At 45.3% G+C, this 21,131-nt stretch overlaps 1 protein-coding gene across 5 annotated transcripts in view; it reads left to right on the plus strand.

The window, feature by feature from the left end:
* INO80D (INO80 complex subunit D) overlaps positions 1-14,270 on the plus strand; it is a 46,214-nt gene extending 31,944 nt beyond the window's left edge. For 3 of the 5 annotated variants that reach the window (XM_064515246.1, XM_064515248.1, XM_064515247.1), the window contains exon 12: positions 843-14,270. In XM_064515246.1, coding sequence (XP_064371316.1) covers positions 843-2,011 — 1,169 coding nt within the window. In that variant the 3' untranslated portion in view covers positions 2,012-14,270. The remainder of the gene's footprint in view (positions 1-842) is intronic. The other 2 variants (XM_026113920.2, XM_026113994.2) reach the window with 2 other exon arrangements.
* Positions 14,271-21,131: the final 6,861 nt, after the last annotated feature.

Below are 21,131 nucleotides of genomic sequence, written 5' to 3' on the forward strand. Positions count from 1 at the left end.
ACTTCTAGACAAGGGAGCATGCATTTACCCTATTGTTTGTTTGTGAGGTCTGAAGAAAAGCAGACTTCAGGAAGACTGGTGGGTGTAGTTCTCTGCTTGCTCTTGTAATTAGTGCTCTGGAAATCTTAATTGGTTTAGTGTTTCAATAATTCATTTTACATTTTTTTCGGCCTGTCACTGTTGCAGTTTAATCAAGCATACTCTCAGTAATGGCATCTTTCTGCCATCGAGTGGGGCTGGAACCACAGTCAATGTTGGCATTTTATCAAAGGAAAAGAGACTGAGATCTTTAAATACATTTTTGAAACTTGCTTTTGATCAGAACTATGCCTGAATTTCTGGATTCTAAAGTTCAGTACCTATCACAGATATCAAAGCTTAGAACAGCCCAGAGTTGGGATACGTGATTTTTTTTTTTAAGTAATTTTTGTGATCTGACATGACATCAGATTGAGTCTGGCTCTAAATTAACCTAAGTTATACTGATCATAATGTGATAAGTAGAAGGGGCTTTGTGAACTATTCAGATTATTACAGCATTGAAGGAAGTCTTATTTAAGCATTTTTACTTTAAGTCTGGGAGGCAACTTGTATTATGTGGAAGAGGAGCAGGGAGAGAGAGAATTCCATTGAAGAGGATGGTTTAATTTCTAGTTTTTGCTGCCAGGCTCACGTAGTGAACACTGGAGAAGGAAGCTTTCTCTTTACCATGAGATAGTCCAGAAGCTTATCACACTCCGCAGCTCTGTACTGAACTATCTGTTACCTCTGCATTCTCAGAGCTCCAGTGCTGGGCTCGCCTTAGAAGAGCGCTCTAATTGCTGGTGTCCCTGTTTCTGCAGGTAAAAATGGAGATCTCCTTCCTACCACAGAAGAGGCTGAAGAACTGGAACGGGCCCTACAGGCTGTAACTTCTCTTGAGTGCCTGAGTACCATTGGCGTACTTACACAGACAGATGGTGTGCCAGTTCAGGAGCTGTCAGATAGAGGGATAGGGGTGTTCTCTACAGGTGCTGGAGCTCCAGGAATGCAGTCCTTGAGTCGAGAGGTTAACACGGATCTGGGGGAGCTGTTGAATGGGCGTATAGTACATGATAATTTCTCCGGTCTGGAGCTGGATGAGAACTTGCTCCGTTCTGCTACCTTGTCCAACCCACCTACGCCCCTGGCAGGGCAGATCCAGGGGCAATTCTCAGCCCCAGCCAACGTCGGCCTTACTTCTGCCACTCTGATAAGCCAGAGTGGCCTTGGGGAGAGAGCCTTCCCAGGACAGTTTCATGGACTTCATGATGGCAGCCATGCCTCCCAGAGGCCCCACCCTGCCCAGCTGCTGAGCAAGGCAGATGACCTGATCACCTCACGACAGCAATACAGCAGTGACCATTCACACTCCTCACCCCATGGAAGCCATTACGATAGTGAGCATGTGCCGTCTCCCTACAGTGACCATATCACATCCCCTCACACCACATCCTTTTCTGGTGATAACTTGGCAGCTACCTTCTCAGCAGAGATGCCCATGATGGCACAGCACTTGCTCCCAACTCAGCTGGATGTGCCACTTAGCGGGGTGGTCAACCCCAGAACTCACTGGGGAAATCTTCCTGTCAATCTTGGGGACCCCTCTCCGTTTAGCAACCTTCTCGGTGCAGATGGACACCTCCTGTCCACCTCCCTGTCCACACCACCTACCACCTCGCACTCAGAGACCACACAGCCTGCCTTCGCCACTGTGACCCCCAACAGCTCCAGTGTGCTTCCGGGGTTACCGCAGACCAGTTTTAGTGGCATGGGTCCTGCCTCCGCTGAACTCATGGCCTCCACCTCCCCCAAACAGCAGCTCCCTCAGTTCAGCGCAGCCTTCGGGCACCAGCTGAGCTCCCACAGTGGCATCCCCAAGGACCTGCAGCCCAGCCACAGCTCCATAGCTCCTCCCACGGGCTTCGCAGTGACCGGTGCCACCGCTACCAGTACCAATAACGCATCCGCGCCCTTCACCACCTCCAACTGAGCTTGTCTGCCTGGCTCTGTGCAGGTAGATGGGGGACCTGTGTTTTCTATCTTTCCTTTTTTCCCTTTTTCTTTTTTTTTTCTGTCCTCCCCTCCCCCCCTTTTTTTTTAAGAGGGGGTTAAGAAGAAACCCCCTGCTTCAGTACTGACCAGGGTTAGCCCTCTGTGAACCTTGCTGTAGCGTTCACATGTGCTTGTTATGCACCGGTGCTCATTTATTGCAGGCAGGTTCACCGTTCCCCCAAAATTCCTTAAGGATACAGCACAGTTACTGGATGTAATTGATCCTAGCAGTAAGACCTAGAAATGGGAAGATACCTCAGATTACTGATGCATGTAACTGTTTCCTAGGGTTTGGATCAGTGCTTGCCATCCCATTAGCATCTGGTAGGAAGTTTTCTAGTGGGCAGAAGTCTCTTGATTTTTTTTTTTTTTTTTTTTTTTTTTACTTTTTTCCAAAGGTAGCATCTGGCATGGAAAACTTGGCTGCAAACATTGATTTGAGAATGGTGCATTGAAGTCCTAAATCAAGACCATGGTTCAAAGATGAATTTTGACAGTTTCTTAAAATAGTCTCTTGACCTCCTCTGTGTGCGTGTGTGTGTTTGGGGTGCAGGGAGCAGCAGTTCCTTTTCTTATTTTGTTGAAGAAGTGGGAGTCGTCCCCTTCCAGAACTGGTCATTGTTCTTACTGCATGCCGATTTTTATTTTTGATTATGATGATTTTTAATTCATTGAGCAGCAAGGGGATCAATTGACTGGTTGCCCAGAAATCTGAAGGCTGATGCGAAGTTAGCCCAGGGAGAAAAGAAAGCAAAACAGAAGGACTGAAATAAATCATGGTATAGTGAAGATTCCTGTGCAGAAATTCCCTCCCTTGCTGAATTACTGTGGCCTTGTAGCATTGATGATTTGCCTTTTCAAATGTGGCTTTGTCCAGAACTCCTTGCCTGACAGGCTGACAGGTATTTCCCAGCTGAAACTGGAAGAATTCTCTGGGTACTCTGCCATCCACACAAGTCTAGGTCAGACCCTTTGGTAAGTTTAACATGGATGCATTTCTCAAATTATGTCTAGCTACTGAGACTTTCTTGAATAGCTTTTTTTTTTTTTCCCCTCCTCTGGGAGCCATAGAATTTTTGAGACACTTGTGGGATTTGATGCTCTGTATGTGAAGCTGAATGTTTGTAAGGAACTAGCAGGTACCTATCAGCAGTCACGGCTAACCAAAAGAAAGATTACTGAAGCAAAATAGGGAGATAAGAATTCCTTCTGTCTGCAGGACTATTTTGCTTTTACTGCCTACCTGCTAAAGGTCGTTCTCGGACTCTGGTAGTAATTTCAGTTCTTAAAGAAAGGAATCCACTACCTTTTATAAATTTTATTTTTCTATTCAAGCAGTAACAGCAGCAGAAACCCTGAGGTGTTTACTTGCATCTCTCTATCAGGAAGGGAGAAAAGGAATTTGCTTGTGACTTTATAGGGCTCAAACTAGCTACTGTACTCTATGATTTTGCCTGTAGAAGTACAGACTGTACTCCTATTTAATGAATATAACCAGTCTCTACTCTTCTTGGTTTGCTTCTAAGATGCAGATGAGAGAGAATGGGGGAAAAAAACCCACATTTCAGTCTCTTACTGTTGAAGACAGATTTCATTTTACCCTACAGTAAAAAGTCCTACCTGCATGTAATCTAGTCTAATTCAGAAAATTAAGAGATACCAAGCACATGTAATAGGGAGGCCTAGTAACTTGTTTGAGCGAGGGAACATTGCATTAAGTTTAGTTGCTATAGAAATTCATTTTGTTAGCAGTCAGGCCCACACCAAAATCTCTGACCCAGACCTCTCCTTCCATCTTGCTAAGGAACAGAATTTAAGTGGGATAGACCTTGCCTCTGGTCACTATCACAGCAATTATACTATCCCCTTTTCTTGAAAGATGTGTCCTCCTTAAGTATAAAGGAGTATGGATGATGCATATGTCCTTTTCTGAAATTGCAAGTGTATGTGGGTGGAGGAGACAAAAATGATTTTCATGCTTCTGTTGTTATGAAGTCCTTATTTCATACTTGGTAAAATAGATCTTAATAATATAAGCCGAATATTAAGTGGTGATTTAAATATGTTTGTAACATTTAAATGTTTTTAAATCATGTAAAAAGTTGAAATGAAGCCTAAGAAATCCTGCTTGTGATTGTCCTGCTGATTTGAGGAATGCCCAGTGGTATTGTGAAATGAGGCAAATCTGACAAGGCATTTATTTATTTTTGTATTATGTTCCCCATGCTTTGTTGAGGAGACAATTGTTTGATTTGCAGATGATTTTCGTTGTGTCCATATACTTTCGTCAATGTGTTTTGGATGACTGGCTGAAAAAGAGTGGAGAACTAGTTTACCAAATGGTTAATTCTTTAATCTGCTTGTGTATTCATGTCATTTTAGATTATATTAATTTCTATAAATCGGTTTCAGGACTTTAGTCTTGAAATGGTTCTTGCGCTCATCAGACACTCTAGTGAAGCTGCAGCTAGCGCAGGGTATGTTTGCCCCACATCACGTTTCTCTTTCTTAGCAAACGGAGCGGGGAGGGAGAGAGGGGGGAAGCCGAGAGCCAAATTCTGTTTGCTCCCATCAGTATAAGTTACAGAGGAGCTCTTTGGTCTAAGGTCACTGTGAATTTATACCAGTGTAACTCGGAGCAGAACCCAGCCCTAATCTCATCACTGATTTAGTCAGGGAATTTTGAAGACTATTGAAGACATGCAGTTCCTAATTCCCATGTGAAATCAATGGCCATTCTGTACCTGCATTCCTTTAAGGCAGCCCAAGAAATCAGCTCTCTTCCTCCCACTTAGACTTCAATTTTGTATATTTCTTGATGACTTTTCCCTGAAAAGTGACTAGGTAACATTTTTCAATGAGCAAACTAAGTTTGCAATAAAGCTGCACTTTTAAAAATAAATCTCCATTTGTATACATGTGAACTAGGAGTCCCTCTGTCCTGTCTGGTACAGCGTTCTGCAATGGGCGGCCACTCTCGCCTCTTCCATCTCCCACGCTTTCACTGCCACTGATTTCATGGTCACAGCCTGCCAAGCAGTTACGGGTTTTGAACTTAGATTTAACAAGGTGGGTCATTCAGGTGGGCTTCTATACCCACGCAATCTGTTGACTTCACCGAATCAATGTCTTAATGTTGGACGTGAGGGATCCAGTTACGTGTATGCAGCCAGAGATGTTTCACACCTCTTCCTCTGGGAAATGCTGCAGGTCTGCTTAAGGCAGTCCTTGAGGCTGCTACTTATGGGGTCCCCTAATAGAAGTCCTGCTCTCATGGAAAGGTTTCTGCCTATTATCCCTTCATACAGCAATTGGCACTCTAATTACCCCTTCACCTAAGAGTCAATGTAGCAATTGCAGTCCATTGATTTGAGATGGTCAGTATCTGCCGTGCCCCTTATGTGTTAACAAATGGAATAAAGCTAGTTTAACCCAGAAGTTAATTTCTTTTATATAAGATTTGAGTTTTAAATAATTGAAAAACATTAGACCTAGAATAAAATACCAGTAATGTCATTTTTAATAATAGCAGCACCTCCGTTAGTCTTTGTATGAAAATGTAAGTATTGGCAGGAATGACACTTAACGCAAGATGAACTTTGGCAGTGTATGGAGGAGGCCGGTCAGGGACAGCCTGGTGTAAAAGACATTCTGTCAGACTTGCTTGGATGCTTCCCTTCACTTAGGAAGACATCGTTATGCCAGCTTTGAGGGGAGCTGTATGCGCTTAGATACCTTGAAGCTGATTTGCTCTTTGGCCTCGTAATCACTGTGATACAAGAAGAGGAGTCTGTGATGCAAGAAGATGGAAAAGATGCATCATTTTGTCCCCTTCTGCCTTCCAGTTCCTCCAGACTTTTGCTTTGTTCCTTCTCATTGATAGTGTTGCTTATTTGTATGTTTAGGCATAAAGGTTAGTGAAACATTTACGTTGATAATGCTGAGAAGTAGCATACTCTGCCTGATGCTCTGGGGAGGAAGACTGTGCAACAGCTAGATTTCCCATTTAGTTCAGTAAGTTAGTGCAACGAGCATATATAGTTCTCACTTGAAAAGCATTGGAAAGCCCTAAGAAGCTCATAACCTGTTAGGCAAAATATCGAAGGTGGCATTGGGAGTACAAGTGCAAGCAAAAAATGACTAAGAACAGCCATCCATAATAGCAAAGGGAGGCCAAGGGAAGCTGCTTTTTTTTTTTTTTTTTTTTTTTTTTTTTTTTTGGGGTGTTTGCTTTTAGTAGCAGCTTTGATACCAACTGCATGAGTTTCTGTCTCTGGATAACACCCTCAGTGTCACCCTAGTGTTGGAAAACTGGGAATCTCTGTTCTGAGCTGCCATGTACAGTCTGGTGCTGTTGGCTTTAGGGGCACTGCCCAGGTGGAGACCTAGGATGCAACCCCCAAGCTGGTATTAAAATTTGGTTTGAAGCTTCATTTTGTTGTAACCACATCCACACGCAGTCTAGGGTTGAATCTGCTTGCTGGGGAAGAAGGGTCTCACAAAGGCATAAAATAAACCCTGTGAAGGTGTCTTCGCTGAAAAGTTGGCCCTGGTGATTAATACATGGGTTGTTAGTCTGCTCGTGAAATTACCCACTCCTTCCTGCGGGACTGCAGCATCGCGGGTGTTGCGTCTCCCAGGAGGCATCAGTAGAGCTCCAGAAATATTTCACGCAGCCTTTGTGCTGCAGCAAGCTGAAGCAACAGCTGACTTCTCAAACAGCATGAGTGCTTTGGGCAAGGGGGAGGGGAAATTTTCTAGAAGAGGCAGCTACCTTGAATCTTTTACGACTTGCGGAAAGCAGGGATGATGGCAGAAGGTGTTTTCAGCAGAAAAACAGTGATTCTCTGCTGCGAGGCGTTTCTGTGGGTGTCTGGGCAGCTTTCCTTATGGGATGCTTCTGTTCGCTCCTGTGTTTTTACCATTTCATGTGAAAGAGTCTCTTGTGCAGGCCTGCTATGAGGTCCTGTGGTGGTGGAAATGTTAGCTAAAATAATAGGTTTGGGCTAATGTGCTGATCAGATCTCTTCACAGGGTCTTTCTGTTCTCTTGGGTGACATTTAATCGTGGGCAATTGAAAAGGGGTGCTGTGGGCTACTCCTCTTAGCTCCTGTGTTTCCTTCCTGTCTACATTCTTCATCACTCTTTTTTTTTATTCTCCCATTCTCAGATACTTCTCCAGTGTAAGTAATGCCAACCAGTAAGTCTTCTGTGGCTTGGTCCTGAGCGAATCTGACTGTAGAACGAAAAGGAGGCGAGATTGCTGCAATTCATAACATACATTTCGGATGCTAGAGCGACAGTGCAATAGATCAAAGTGTTTCTCAGCTCAGTGAGTAAGATGATGTTTCACAGCACGCTGATATGTCGTGAACTAGCTGCTGAGGGTACAGCATTGATCATGGGAGTGCACACGTTAGCAGTGACTGTCGCAGGCGTTTTTAGTGGGAATTTACCTTCTTACAGGTTCCTCTTGTTTTGAGAAGTGCATCAGCAGAAAATCACCTAGAAAACTTCAAAGTATTTCCCTTACTTAAATTCTTCTTTAAATACCTGCGTGAAGAAGCCCAACTAAAAGGGTGATTGGTGGAAAGATCTACACTTGTATTTACAAAACTTAAACCTGGACTTTCAGAGAGGTCTGCTCATGAGAGACCTTAACTCTATCAGATAAGGTTTTGATTCGGTCTTTAAAATTAGACAAAAACACTGTCACTGGGAGAGAAGAGTTTGTGAGAGAAGGAGGAACTGACAAAAGAAAAGCAAATGTGTCTTGGAACCATTTTCTCACTCCTGTCTTCAGCCATTTAGACAAAAGTAGTGACTGGCTTTGGGGAGCTTTTCCCTTCGCTTGTCTCGTGGGTGCTGGGTTCATTGCTTTCCCCTATTTCACTCTGCTTTTGCATTCTCATTTTCTGGCTCTTGTGGAACAAGGCAAGATAGTGGAAGCACGAAGGAAGAAAATGGGCTTGGCTGCAGATTGGCAACAGTAGTTGGAGAAGGCTTTCTTGTTCTGGCTCCTTGAAGTGTTGGTGTCATGTTTAGTCTTCCCTGGCTCATAGAATTCAGTTGAGAAGTGAACAAGATGAGATCTAGGCTTTTGACTTTACAACTGTATATACTCAATGTAGAAAAATGAATTCTTCATACTCGTCCCCCTTGCTAGCCCCCCAAACACACGCGCAGTGAGACAGCAACAGAGTATGCGTGTATGAGCTGCATACACGTGCTGGACTCGGTCCAGGAGTGCTAATATTTTACCCACTTTCTGTCTTCATAAGCTGGTGCCCACTGAAGTGAGCTCTGGGTAGGTAAGGTTCTCAGATGTCCTCTGGAAAACTCTAACTTTGGTGCAGATTGCTCTGATGTAGCTGACTGCTATGCCATTTGCTTCTACTTTGGAGTGGACTGATTTACCCTGAAATGACTCTCTAACCTGTGTCTTAAACAGCATAGGTGGTTCCAGTGAAAATAGATTCATTCTGAAGTGATGGACAGTTGGATTCTCATGCAAAATATCTACATCCTGCTAGAAGGGGTTGAACCAGTTTCTCTGAACAGTGATTACCTTCACTGTACAGTTTTGGGTATGTCTCAGGGATTCCTTGTGGAAATAAGGGCAGTTAACAAAAAAAAAAAAGTAAATAGTTTTAAAAGTAAATAATAATTTAAGGTAGAGCGTCATCTAAGTGAGAGCGCAGGAAAGAGAAATCTTTGTTCAGTTTTATAGTCCACAGTGTCTGGCTTAGGGACTCTTTCTCTTCTCGGGGCTCTCATCTCAAGTTCAACGTACAGAATCTTTTTTCATCACGCTCAGCTTTAAACTTTTATTTAAAGATACCCTTCCCCAATGAGCTTTCAGAATACTTATTGTAGATTTTAAGAGAAATGGTATATTAATTTATGCTATTAACATCACCTCATAAATTATAAGTTTTATACTAAAGCTGTATTGAGTGTAATGAATTATGTTGCATATGTGTTTTTAATAGCTATAAAATTATATACAAGCTTTTTTGGAAAAACAAACTAGTGAAGCACCTTTTTACACTGGATCTTTGCCGTGTCAAGGTGTACAGCTATTCTTTGCTACCTTGCAGATATCTATATCTATATCTATATATAGATATATATATATAAATAAAATAAAATGGTATCCTGTATCAACAAAGCATAGAACTCTTTTTAACCCTTATATTGCTGTTCCTATAACTCTTTTTAATTTTATTTTGAGTGTTACATTCTGCAATAATTTATCTGTGGTTTGTACCTATGATTAGAAATTTAGTTACAGGGTAAATAGATCAAATTAAAAATCCAACTACTGTAGCTGGAAGTTGTGAACCAAGTTTGTAAGACCTTTTCTTTTTTAAATGTATTTATTTCCAGTTAGCTCTGTGAGTTGGAATTTGAAAAGTCAGAACATTAGGAATCTACAGTGTCTTATTCAGGAATCTTTCCCCTCCTTTCCTCACAAAGGAATTCCCACTGTGACTTATAAATAGAATTAGACTGCTTGTGTGCATGTATGTATTATATATACACACAAAAAATATGCATTGGGGGGGATGTATGTGCGATACGAATGTGTATATTGTATGTAGGTCATAGTTTTGTAAAGAGAAAAGTAGTTGAGAGGTGATGGAATGTATTGTAGAAATGTGATTATTTAGTAGGGGGTTATTATGTCCTCACTGTTGTATAAATAACTCAAACTCTCTACTACATAATCTTCTGTTATAAGGCTAACTCTGATATCATGTCAATTTTACTCTTTTTTTAAAATGAGTTGCAATGAGCCCTGTTTAAAATGTCATGAAAATACCAAGCTCCCAAAGACAGCCTTTAAAATAAAATAAACGGGGGACCGGGGGAGATGGGAGAAATGAGTGTGTTTCTCAGGAGAAACGGAAATGGGAAGGTCTGTATTTGGTGGAATGGTGAGACGTGGGAATTACTGTATCTCTGCAAATTAATACCTGAATCTCCTATGGTCTGATTTAGAAAATGTTGATAATCGGTTGTATTTGTGTTTTCAAATTAGGTTGTAAGGGGCGTTGTTTATGAACTGATCTCTATTCTGTAAACGGATCTTGTTTTCGGAGTAGATTCTTTTCTTTCCCGAGGGTTTTTATGTGTGTATTAATTCTGCCCCAAAATTGCTGTTGTGGGATTACAGAACAATATATACTTTTGATCCAGGGAGTTTCACTTGTGCTGTGAAATTCTGAATTGAATTATGGCCACTTAATTTTTCTCATAATCGGAGAATGAAGCTCTTTCTTTATGGGAGTTCTCACTGGAAATGGTGAGACATTGGAAACATTCTTACAGATTCCCATACTCTTCTTATTATTCATCTGTTACAACATCTAGGCTGGAGAAAATAAATCCTAAATGTTATATATTCATACTGTTATCACTTTTAATCATGATGATCCTGGTGACTTTAAGATCTGTTTAGAAAAACAGAGCTTCCAGTGTTGCACAGATATTTTGATTTTTTTGAAGGCTTTTTCTAAAGCAGTTGCAAATCAAATCTTTTCTTTATTATTTTTATTTTTACATCTCTCTCCCTCCCAGTCTGTTGATACCCCCCCAGACATACCCCCACACAAGTCCTCTCTTGCGCATACGCATACAAGTGAAAGGGCAGGGAGGTGGAAGTTGTCAGAGGCCTTTCCTTCTTGTTATTTGGTGGTAATGGGAGTTATCAGTGTAATTCTTTATGCCTTTATGGGGAAGAATAGACCCGTTTTTGTGTATACCTGTACAGAGAGATATATCTGTATATGAGATGTTGGTAGCACTTTGCTGAATGTGGAATTGCCCTCATGATGTACAATAAATACATATGAATGCAATCAATCTAAATCTATATATACCTGCGTACAGATGTATAGATGGAATATACGTACTATCACACACATGTACATTAGCTGTAACATGAGTAAGTGTGTGAGCTAAAGAGAAAGAATATCCACAATAACTTATGTGTAACAGGTAAGCACTTGTGCCAAACAAGGTTGTTTTAATTCTTCTGAGGGATTTGGATGACGGCAGTGATTGATCTGAGCTTGGTCACCTTTGATTTGTGTTACCTCAGCCCTCAAAGTGGAATTTCCTTGGTACGTTTTTGCTTCTGTTTATTCTATATTAATACTCATTGAGGCCTCTTGCAATGCCGACCTCTTCTGCTTCGCTGCTCCATTGCCTCCATTCCAGCTCCTCCCGCCCCAGCGTCTCACAGGTTTATCTTGCTGGCAGTAATCGGCTTTAATGGCCCAATCCAGCTGCTCTTATACACTACTAAAATTCTCTTGGTGACTGTAGTGGCAGCTGAATTGGGCCCTGAGCACTTGCTTGAACTTGCTCAAAATTTCCCAGATACTCGATTGTGCTTGACTGCCACTGTGATTGATTTGGTATGAAGGCAAACTTTTTTTTTAGAAAGTGATGCAAAGCTTCCTAGCACGTTAAAAGGCCAACTCAGCCCCATGTTTTGGAGGTAAATATCCAAAATGAGAAGAGCAGGCTCCCTGGAAAAATCTTCAGTTTTCAGCCCCAGGGAGAAACAGGGCGTTCGGTGAACGTGTTTCCCGTGATGAAAGCAGCGAGCGGGATGCACCGCAGGCTTGTGCTCTGCTCTGAGCAGCGGTGCTGCCATCCGAAGCATCAAGAGAAACCCCGCTCTTTCCATGTGAGACTGAGACAGACAGTAAAATGAGCTGTGAATGAGAATTGACTGTTGAGCAGATTTTGAAATGAGCTGCAGCGTTGACCATTAACATGCTAGTACTTTGCATCCTACTGTGTGCTGGACGATTTTGCTTACGCGAGTAGATTGTGTTTTTGAGTCTTTCCTGTTTCCTGGCTAAATGGGGCTTCCGTGTCCCTTTAGCAGAAAGCAGCTGTCAGAAACCTTCTCAGTCACACTTGAGCACTGTTGAAACTCCTGCTAACTTATGCTTCAGTTTCAATGGAGAATGCTGCTCCAGTTCTGTCATCGAGCCTCATTGCCTTCCGCACTTTCAATTTGGATGCGGCGCTATTTTTCTTGGCCACAATTCAGCCATGGGATTTTGTCTTCCTTGCATTTCTGTCAGAAAAAGGTAACCGACGTACTGTCCCGCCTGAGCTTTCATGCAGTCGTCCACGAAGAGTTCTATAATACATATGTTTGGGCGTGTGTATGGGTATGTCTGTGTACTGTGTGCGTATAATACATATTTATATGCACACATATATTACGCTATTTCGGTTTGTGTATGTGGAGAACATGCCCATTGACTCTCTCCTGATATATACTCATGCATACGTATATTAAATATGTATATAGAGTGTAGATGTCCTGCATATACATGTGTATATGTTACAAACCTTGGTTGGCAATTTTTTTACATTTTACAAATTGCTGTCCCTTTTGGAGTATTTTCATTGAAACTGCATTATATAGAAGAAATGGAGAAACATGTTATCAAAGTTTTATTTTAAAAAGGAGACTCTTAATTATCTAAAACCATCTGTAATTATCTTTTGACTTTTTGCTAGAAGGGTTGTTATGAAATGCAAGCAGACAACCCCTTACTCCCACTGCCTGCTAGATGTTAGATGGACGTAAGAAAGAAAGGGAAACACAAGTTTCTGAGTATGTATTTCCTCCAGGATTTTCTGAGGCATACTGCAATCGCGGTCTGCCCCATCCACCCCCCCCCCCCATTGCCCAATTACAATTAATGATTCATGGTTTCTTTTACGCAGCTTTCCCTCATTCCTTTACCTTCGTAAATCATTGTTCACCTCCTACATTTAACAGTACTGATCTCACTGAGAAGATTTCACGTTCTTCTGTCATTTCAGGAAAAGTATCAGTTCATCACTATTACCGTTTCACATTTTAACATACTTTGTAGAGGATGGATTTTTTCATGAAGCTGTCTGTAACGAGTCTTCAACTTAGCGTGAGAAGCCTTCACTGGAATCTATTGTTTGTTTCCAAAGAGTTTCTGCAACTTTTTTTCCCACCATCAGATTAAGTAATTCCCTTCTGATTTGGTGCCTGGGGGTTTTGGGGTTGGGTGTTTGGGGGTTTTGTTCTTGTTTTTCTTTTTCAGTCCCCCACCAGGGTGTTTATCTGCAACTGGAGCAAAACAGATGCCACAAGCCCAACCGATATCCTTTGTGCAATTAGCAGTAAATACCTTTATCCTAGATTTAATAAAAGAGAAGATGGCAAATGGACAATCTGAAGCGCTTAGAGGGAGCGGTCGCTTTTTTAAGGCTGTCTCAGAGAAGTTTGTGTTTGGTGTCATTTTAAAGGTAGCTTGATCGCGCTTTGATATCAGAAACAGCCTTGTAACAAAGAGCCTCGTACAGTTGTTTGGCCACTAGAGTTTCAAATGTGAACAAGTTGCAGTGGGAAAGCAAAGGTGAGGCAGTGTATTTTGAACCAGTGAATCGTAGCTTGCAAGCATAACTGATTTTGAAGTAACTGCATGGTAGCAAGGATTAGCAGTCTCTTACACCCCGTCCTTGTTCCCTTTCATCCCTGACACACGTGTTCAACAAACCATACATTGGGAAAAATAAGCAACTTTACGACAGCAAAGCTAAATCCACTTAGCGACTGCTTAAAGGGAACATACAAACTTGCCCTGCCGCATCCCGTCTGGTGCCGTTAGCTGCAACACTAGCTCGTAGGCCCCAAAAGCCCGGTGCAGTTTGCTCCTGCGGAGGTGCCGCTTGCGGAGGAGGCGGCGCGTGGGGATGCCCGGCAAGACGGGCGGCGGGTGCGCGGGCCCCGGCGGCGGCGGCGGCGGCTCAGCTCGCGGCCTGGGGCGGGAGCGCTTCCCGACAGCATTCCAGGGGCGGGCAGCAAAGCTCGCCGTTGTGCTTTCCCTTTAAATAGGAAAAGTTGGCTCACATGTTCCTCATACTTCTCAATGAATGTACTGTATTACCATTTAAAAAAAAAATCAATGAGATGATGATAGATTGGTCTCCTTTTGTTATCTGGTCCTTGTTTAATTTGTTTAAGGGTTTTTGTATACAAAAGTTTACATTTTTATGTATATTTTTCTTGTGTAAAAACTGATGTAATATGTGTATAAAACACTGTATGTATTATCTGTATATAGTGTGACAAAATGATTTTCTTTCTTTCTTTTGGATGTATTAATAAATCTTGCTGTGAAGTAGCTGTGTTTGCTATGGTGGAACCCTCTTTCCCAAGCCATTTTGCGAAGTCCAAGGTGTACAGATGTTGCCCAGGCTGCAAGCTAATCTATAAAGAGATTTTTTTTTTACGGTGTCTAAGTACAGTTATTAAACTGTCCTTTGCTCAGATAGCTGTAGAATCTGATTCTGCTCTTGCTTATTCTTAGTGCTTTCTAATAACATTAGCTAATTAGTTTTGCAAACAAATTGGGGTCTTCAGTCTCACTCTTGGTTCTAATTATAGTGCTTTCTAGCTCTGCATCACTGACCCGGAGAGCAGATCCTCTTCATCTTGCTTTCTGTTTTGAGTTGCAGAACGGTACTTGGAATGCAATTTAAGGAGTGTAGAGAATAAATTTGGCTTATATGTTGCAATGTTTTCTGAGATTTAGAAAATATATACCTGCTTCGTCACCGAAACTGGTAAGTAGCAATTTGGCGTTATTTTGAGGATTAGCACGTGAATGAGAAACGATGGCTGCCGAGCTGCTCCGGCAGGACTGCTAGGCAAGGGCGGGCGCGTGGCGACGGCCTGAGTGGGTGACGTGCAGGGAATCGCTTCTCCCTCGTTTCTGATGGAGGCAGCTGCGCGTTAGGAAACCGCTGCACTTCCTGCTGCTTTGCTTAGACTGGCACTGACTCGACTGCGTTGGCTGGTACTAACCTTTCAGTGCAGCGTCCGCTCTCCGAGAGTAGCGCTGAGGACCGGCTCCTTTTAGACAGAACCACCCCTCGGACGTGTTGCGGTAAGTAGCCGGTTGCTGTATCTTCCTTTCCCTCAATTTTATTTTGTGAAGTCTTCCCTTTTCTTTTTGACCCGAGGGTATGTTCTCACACCTGGTTTCTGTCTCTGATGCCTGTGTACCGGTGACTCCCAAGCAAAAGGCAGCCATGTCCTAAGAGCGGCCACATCGCAGGTTCTGCTTTTCATAAGCAGTCTCACTTAGTGCTGCCCTGGTCATTGGAATAATAATCAACAGAGATTGATGAGTAGGGGAGTCGGTAATCTGACTTCTCTTTTTAATGAACAGTGGCCTGGCCATGCCAAACCGCCTAATTAGAGCTGCATTTCACAGTGCCTGATTGCGATTCAGGCCAAGGGAGAGGTGGTGACAATGAACGATGCAGTCTTCCACGCTAGCACCTACGCGCTGCGGAGGTTTCGCAGCAAAGGATCAAACTGGCTCGAGCTTTAACACCTCACCTTCTTGGGAGAAGGGGGTATACTGCAAGTACCGCAGCCGGGTGGTGGTAGCCTTTCTAGGGGGTTGTCAAGGTTGTGAACGGGCGTCCGGGCACCGTAGGGGTAACAGTTAGCTGGTGGTTGGGAAATTCTGTGCCACAATTGGGATTCTGGCTGCACGTGTGGATGCCATGTGCCAGATCTGGAAAGTGCTCCTGTTTCTCAAGTATCCCTTGAAAAGGAGCTAAAATGGTGAGTGAGCTGGAAGATCTGATTCCTGTAAAACAAAGATTGGTGTGGCCAAAAAATCTGCTTGTAACGGAACAGCTAAGTTTAAGGACTAAGCTGCTATTCAGTGTAACACTGGCGGTCATGAGGAGGTCCAAGGTGGTGGAAGTTAGGAAAACGTGGGCTTTCCGGGGAATGACTCCCCGGTGGATAGAGTTGGCGGTCTGTGCTCCTGAGTTGGTGTCCCTGGGCTTGGCTTGGCACGAACACGATCTAGGGCCCCGAGCGGACTCGGGGAGAGACTGGGTGAGTCACCCGGGGGGTCTCCGGCACTTCCGTGACCCCAGAGAAACGCTGCTCGCACCAGGCTGGTGGCGCGGCGCTCGGTCTCCGCGACAAGCAACCGGCCGTCGTGCCGGTGCCGTGCTTCAAAGCACAAGCAGGTTCTGTTCAAAGCGTCGCTGCGGGGAGGGCGGGGTGCGTCCGTCTGCGTTACGGCAGCCCTCTGGAGCGCCAGCCGCAGCCCTTTAATAGTCGGCAATTGTTTTCTCGGGAAAGCTCGTTTAGTTCGTACTTGAAACGCGGGTGACTCATTTCGTTGCAGGAGCGAGTGGTGGTCTTGCATTCAGTGAAGCAACTGGGAGGAGAAACCTTTGCTCGGTTTAGGAGCTGGCTTCGTGCCGAGGGGAAGAAAACCTCTCTCTCCGTGCGCAGTCGTGGGCGATTGCCCCATCGCCAGGAGATAACGGGGACAGGCTCCCTCGGTCTCTCCTGGAGCCCGCGGCCAGGGCTGTGCTCCGCGGCTGCCAGCTCTGCCCCGGAGATATACGGCGCTTGCTTACCGGGGCTCAGAGGTGACGGCTGTGTTTACTGGCGTGAGATTCAGTCTAGGAACGGCTGCCTTGTTTTATTGCTGTCGCTAATTTATGGCCTGTGGAAGGTGCCAGGGAATAGTCGTGGTAAGAAAGAAGAATCTGGTAAGAGAATTAAAAAGCGTCCCCTCGGTTTTATAAAAGGAAGGTAGCTTTAATATTCAGATGCATCTCTGTGCTTCTGTGTGGGAACAGCAGTACGAACTTTCTACTCCCACACCCAAGAGCTCTCCTGAAAGGCGTCCTCAGGCTTTCTCGTCCCGTCACCCCTTGCCACGCCGCCGCCCCAGGGGCCTCTTCCAGATCTGCCCTTCAAGGCCCCCTTTGCTGTGACGGCTGCCAGAAAACTGACCGCACTTAGGCTGCGGGTGCGGACGGAAATGGCTGTCACGCTGAGCAGTATTTTCTCTCAGCCAACTCCCTCGTGTCCTTCGAGCCCAGATTCACCGGGCGGGAGTACGGGACTCCGGCTGCTCCATCCCTTTACGTAACGTTACGCCAGGCACCGGGGCAGGAGACGGCGAGTTGCCCGCGGCACCGCTGCCTGCGAGCGGCTGTACGGGGCCCAGGACCCGCATGCCCCGCTCGCAGCCCCGCAGCCTCTCCGCTCGGCCACGGCCTTGGTCCTTCCCGTCGACCGCCTCTCTCGTGTCTCCTGGCAGTGCTTCTCTACTGATTTAAAAGCTCAGACAAATGTGAACGAACCTCGTCTGCCAGCAATAGACTCTCTCCCGATGGCACCTCCAGCTTCGATGTCCTCTGCCAGCTGGAGCCGGCGTTACGCCGCTCCCGTAACTAACGGTGCAAAGCTTTATGTTCCCACAAAATGGCTTGTGCTGCTGTGATTCATCGGAGCCAAGGCTTGCTTGCTTCTGCAGGGGCTTTTTTCCCCTCCACCCTTAGTACAGTTGGTGTTTTTCCAGCGTTTCTCTTTATATCGTGTTGGAGTGTTTCTTCTCCAGCTGTGGCTTTCTTGCAGCCGTGGCTTTGCACGGGCCGAGAGTGGCAGCAACGCCACGACCCTGCCTCCCGCCGCTGGGGCCAGAGCCCCGACAGGAGCAAAGGCGGTGGTGATTCATGCCAGGTGTTGGCAATGCTCTGCCACAGTTTCATTTCAGTGGGTTAAACCCAAGGTATATGAGGCACCTTGGGTTCCTCTCTGCACGCTCCTACTGCCCGTCGGTGCAGACGTTTAAGCTTGCGGCCTGAACCAAGAGACACACGTATTAGCCCGAGCAGAGGATATGTCCCTACGTGTGTAGTCTTCTCTAATTTTTGCTCTTAGCAATTTGCATGCATTTGCTATGGCTGCTTTAGTAAGAGCCTTTCCAGTCCAGCCGAGTGTTCAAAATCAGTAAAGCCACTTGACTTATATCTGAGAGCACTTCTTTCTTCCGCCCAGTTTAATGCCTTGTTTAATACTGCAGAAATGAGTTTTTCTGTTAACCAGCATTTGTTCAGTGGAGCCAGCCAGTAACCTTCTTTATTAAACTCTTTTTTTTTTTAAAAAAAAACCCTCTCTCCCTTGGGTCCTGCTGTTTAATATAGCTTTTGATTTTTTTTCCTTCTTTTTTGCTCAATGTTTTGCTTATTCCATACAATGTTTTTGTCTTGTCTTCTGCCTCTGCTTTCCCCTCAGACTGCAGGTAAAATTGTTGCTGAAGAGACTCCGGTAAGCAAAATTAGATTCCTATCGCCTTAACCTTAGGATGGTTCCTTGTCAGATCTTATCCTCTCCGCTTTGCTTCTTTATTTATGTCAGTGCTGCCCAGCTACGAGACCTTGCTTGGCACAGTTGCTCCTGGTATCTACAACTGAGACACCAGAAGCAGCCAAGGTCTCCTAATACATATGTTCTCCGAGGGGGGCCCTTTCAAGGGTGATGGAGATGGGGATCTTCACAAGTCGTTACCAAGCGCTGCCCTGTTACACTGAAAGGAGTCCGGAGTGATGACTTACAAGTCAGTAGAGGTCCTGCAGGAGGAAGGGTGTCTCGATCTCGCTCTTCGTGTTAGTTGCCGGGCCGCCCCTCAGCCCTCGCCACTAACCAGCGCTAACTGCATTACCTGCACATGGTCTTTTCCTTACCTTTTTCCCCCGGTGCTATTGGATATCTATCCACAAGCTTTCTACCTGTCTTTTTCTGCTTCTTCCTGGATTTTACGACTGCTGCTCTTAACCTGTGCCAGAATCCATAGCTGGCTCCTCCAAGCTGAGCACTTAAGAGCCATGCGGAGCATGAATCTTCCCGTGGCTCCAAAGATAATCCGAGCTGCACAGAAAATGACAGCGAGTGCCAGCAGCAAAGAGCAATTGTTAGGAGAGGTGACCGGATTTGTTTGGCACCAGCGGGTGCGACGAGAAGGCACCCTCATCTCTGTCCTCTGCGTGTTTTGGGAGCCTCTCCCACATGCTCTCCATCGCTCCCCGTCCCGCGGCGCCTGTGAAACGTGGCCTGTGGCCCGTAATTCCTCAAAGCCGTAAAAGAAAACCCTTTTTACCTGCTCATCTCCAGTGCCATAAAAATAGATCTACCTATTCATATCATTCAGCCTTGTTTTCCCTCTGCCTTCTGTTTTTCCACTGGCTGTTTGGGACCTGTTTTGCAGCCAGAGGTGTTACTTGATGGAAGGGACGCACAGATCAGAGCAAGCTGCATCGGCCTCTTCCACTTGGAGTATGAAGTTTTATGGCTTTCCCAGTGCTATGAAACCAACACATGCTATTTTGTTTTTCATTTTCGGCATTGTTCTGTTTATTTTTCTTGCAAGGTTTTATTCCAAGATAAGTGTTCTCAGAGGTTTTCATTCGCTCTGAGAAATACCTTGGCAAAGGCAAGTATTATTTTGCAAGGCCTGTGTTGTAAAATGTCTGTAATTTTTATGTGAAAATGCCAGACTGTCAACAATGGAAAATGAAGCTTTTCCACTTCTATTTGCAAACAGGTACCTTGCTAATTATTTATCTAGGGATCGTACTTTGCTGTTGGAGTATCTGAGTCCCTGGTGCGCTTATAATAGTCTTGCCATCACGATCTGTGCATGAGGGCAACGCTGTTTGGGGTTAAAAGCAGAGACCGAAGGCACCAGCTGGGTGGAGGGAACTGCCCAGCAGCCGCCGCGTGTCCCCGGCGGTCACCCCGCTTCCGTGCCGGCGGGGGTGCGGACACAGCTGCTGCGCGTGGCAGGGAGCGGCGGGCCCTGGCGAGGGGTTTGCGCAATAAAAGCATCGCCCGGGTTTTTAATAACCGACCCGGAGCCTTTCCCACCCTGCGCTGGGTTTGTGCTGGAGCCCGGCCTCGGCGCAGCCGCGGGAGCAATTGTTCCTTTCCAAACCAGAAATTACAGTGGGCGATACGCGCTACGGTCTGCGCGGGGCCTCGCCGAGGCAGCGGGAGATAAGGGGAAGCGTGGGGAGGGGGAATATCTTTATTACTTTTTTCAAGCGGAGATTCTCACTCACTTTTCATTTCCTCCTGCGTTTCCTTTCTGTATTTGCGCTTTAACGCGAGGTTTGATCCTGTCTCGATAGCATTCACGCGCGGGCTTACATATCTCATCAGAATTGTCTCTTCTGTTTTCGGGCTGAAAGTCCCAAACAATATGAAGCAGTCACAGCCGCGTGCACATCTGGATTCCTTTCATCCTCGCCAAACCGCCACTTTCCTTTATTCCTATTCACCCTCATTACTTAATTTCCTAAAGAGGCTGCAGCTCTTTAATGCCTGAGTGACGTATGTCAAAATGTCTCACTAGGCTCTTCCACGATGTGATAATTCAGTATATCCTGTTTCCAGAGCTGAGGAAATACATTTCCTTCACTTTAGCTCATTACTCTTTAGGAAATTGCTTTTCTTCAATTATCCTGACAGCCCGGATTGTGACAGCTCCAGAGCTGGGTAAAGCTCCTTAGAGGAGTCTCCGCAAACTCTGTGTTTTTCCTGGAGGCTCCTCTATTTACCGTGTCCTTCCTAAAGAGGACTCTCTATCTGGGGTTTTCCTTACCTCTGCTGCTGGAGGCTGGGTGTCAGAGCGCGGTATGTGAGGTGTTCCCACGCGATGCTGGTGCAGCAGGCAGCGTAGATGGAAATCTAGACCGCTTCGTAGGAAGACCACACTGTGCCAATACGAGGAGCTATTTCTGCTTGACGGGAACCTTGTATGTGGATGCTGGCCCTTAACGAGCCTCTCTTTTCTCCAAAGCTGCTTCCCTCCGTTGGCGTGAGAGCACCGTCTGCAAATCGCCCGCCGCTCCTGGGGCCGTCCTGGGCCCCTCACTCGTCCGGCCGCGGCAGAAATCCCATTTGCCAGCAGAATGGCTCTCCTCTTCTCGTTGGCAGGTTTCAATCAACTTTAGATGACAAGTCTGAAGAGGGCAGTCCGTGGCTGTCCCCCCACCCTCTCCCTGAGACGTAATGGGCTCCTGGCTCTTCCCTGCCTGGGTTTCAGATCCCCCCCTTTTTTTAACCGGTCCCCAGCTAGTGGCACCTGCTAAGACGTGCTTACTCGCTTGAGACTTGCAGACACGTGTTTATGCTACTGCCTTCCTCTCCGCTGCTC

Source organism: Dromaius novaehollandiae, chromosome 7, assembly GCF_036370855.1.
Source record: "Dromaius novaehollandiae isolate bDroNov1 chromosome 7, bDroNov1.hap1, whole genome shotgun sequence".
Taxonomy (NCBI): Eukaryota; Metazoa; Chordata; class Aves; order Casuariiformes; family Dromaiidae; genus Dromaius; species Dromaius novaehollandiae.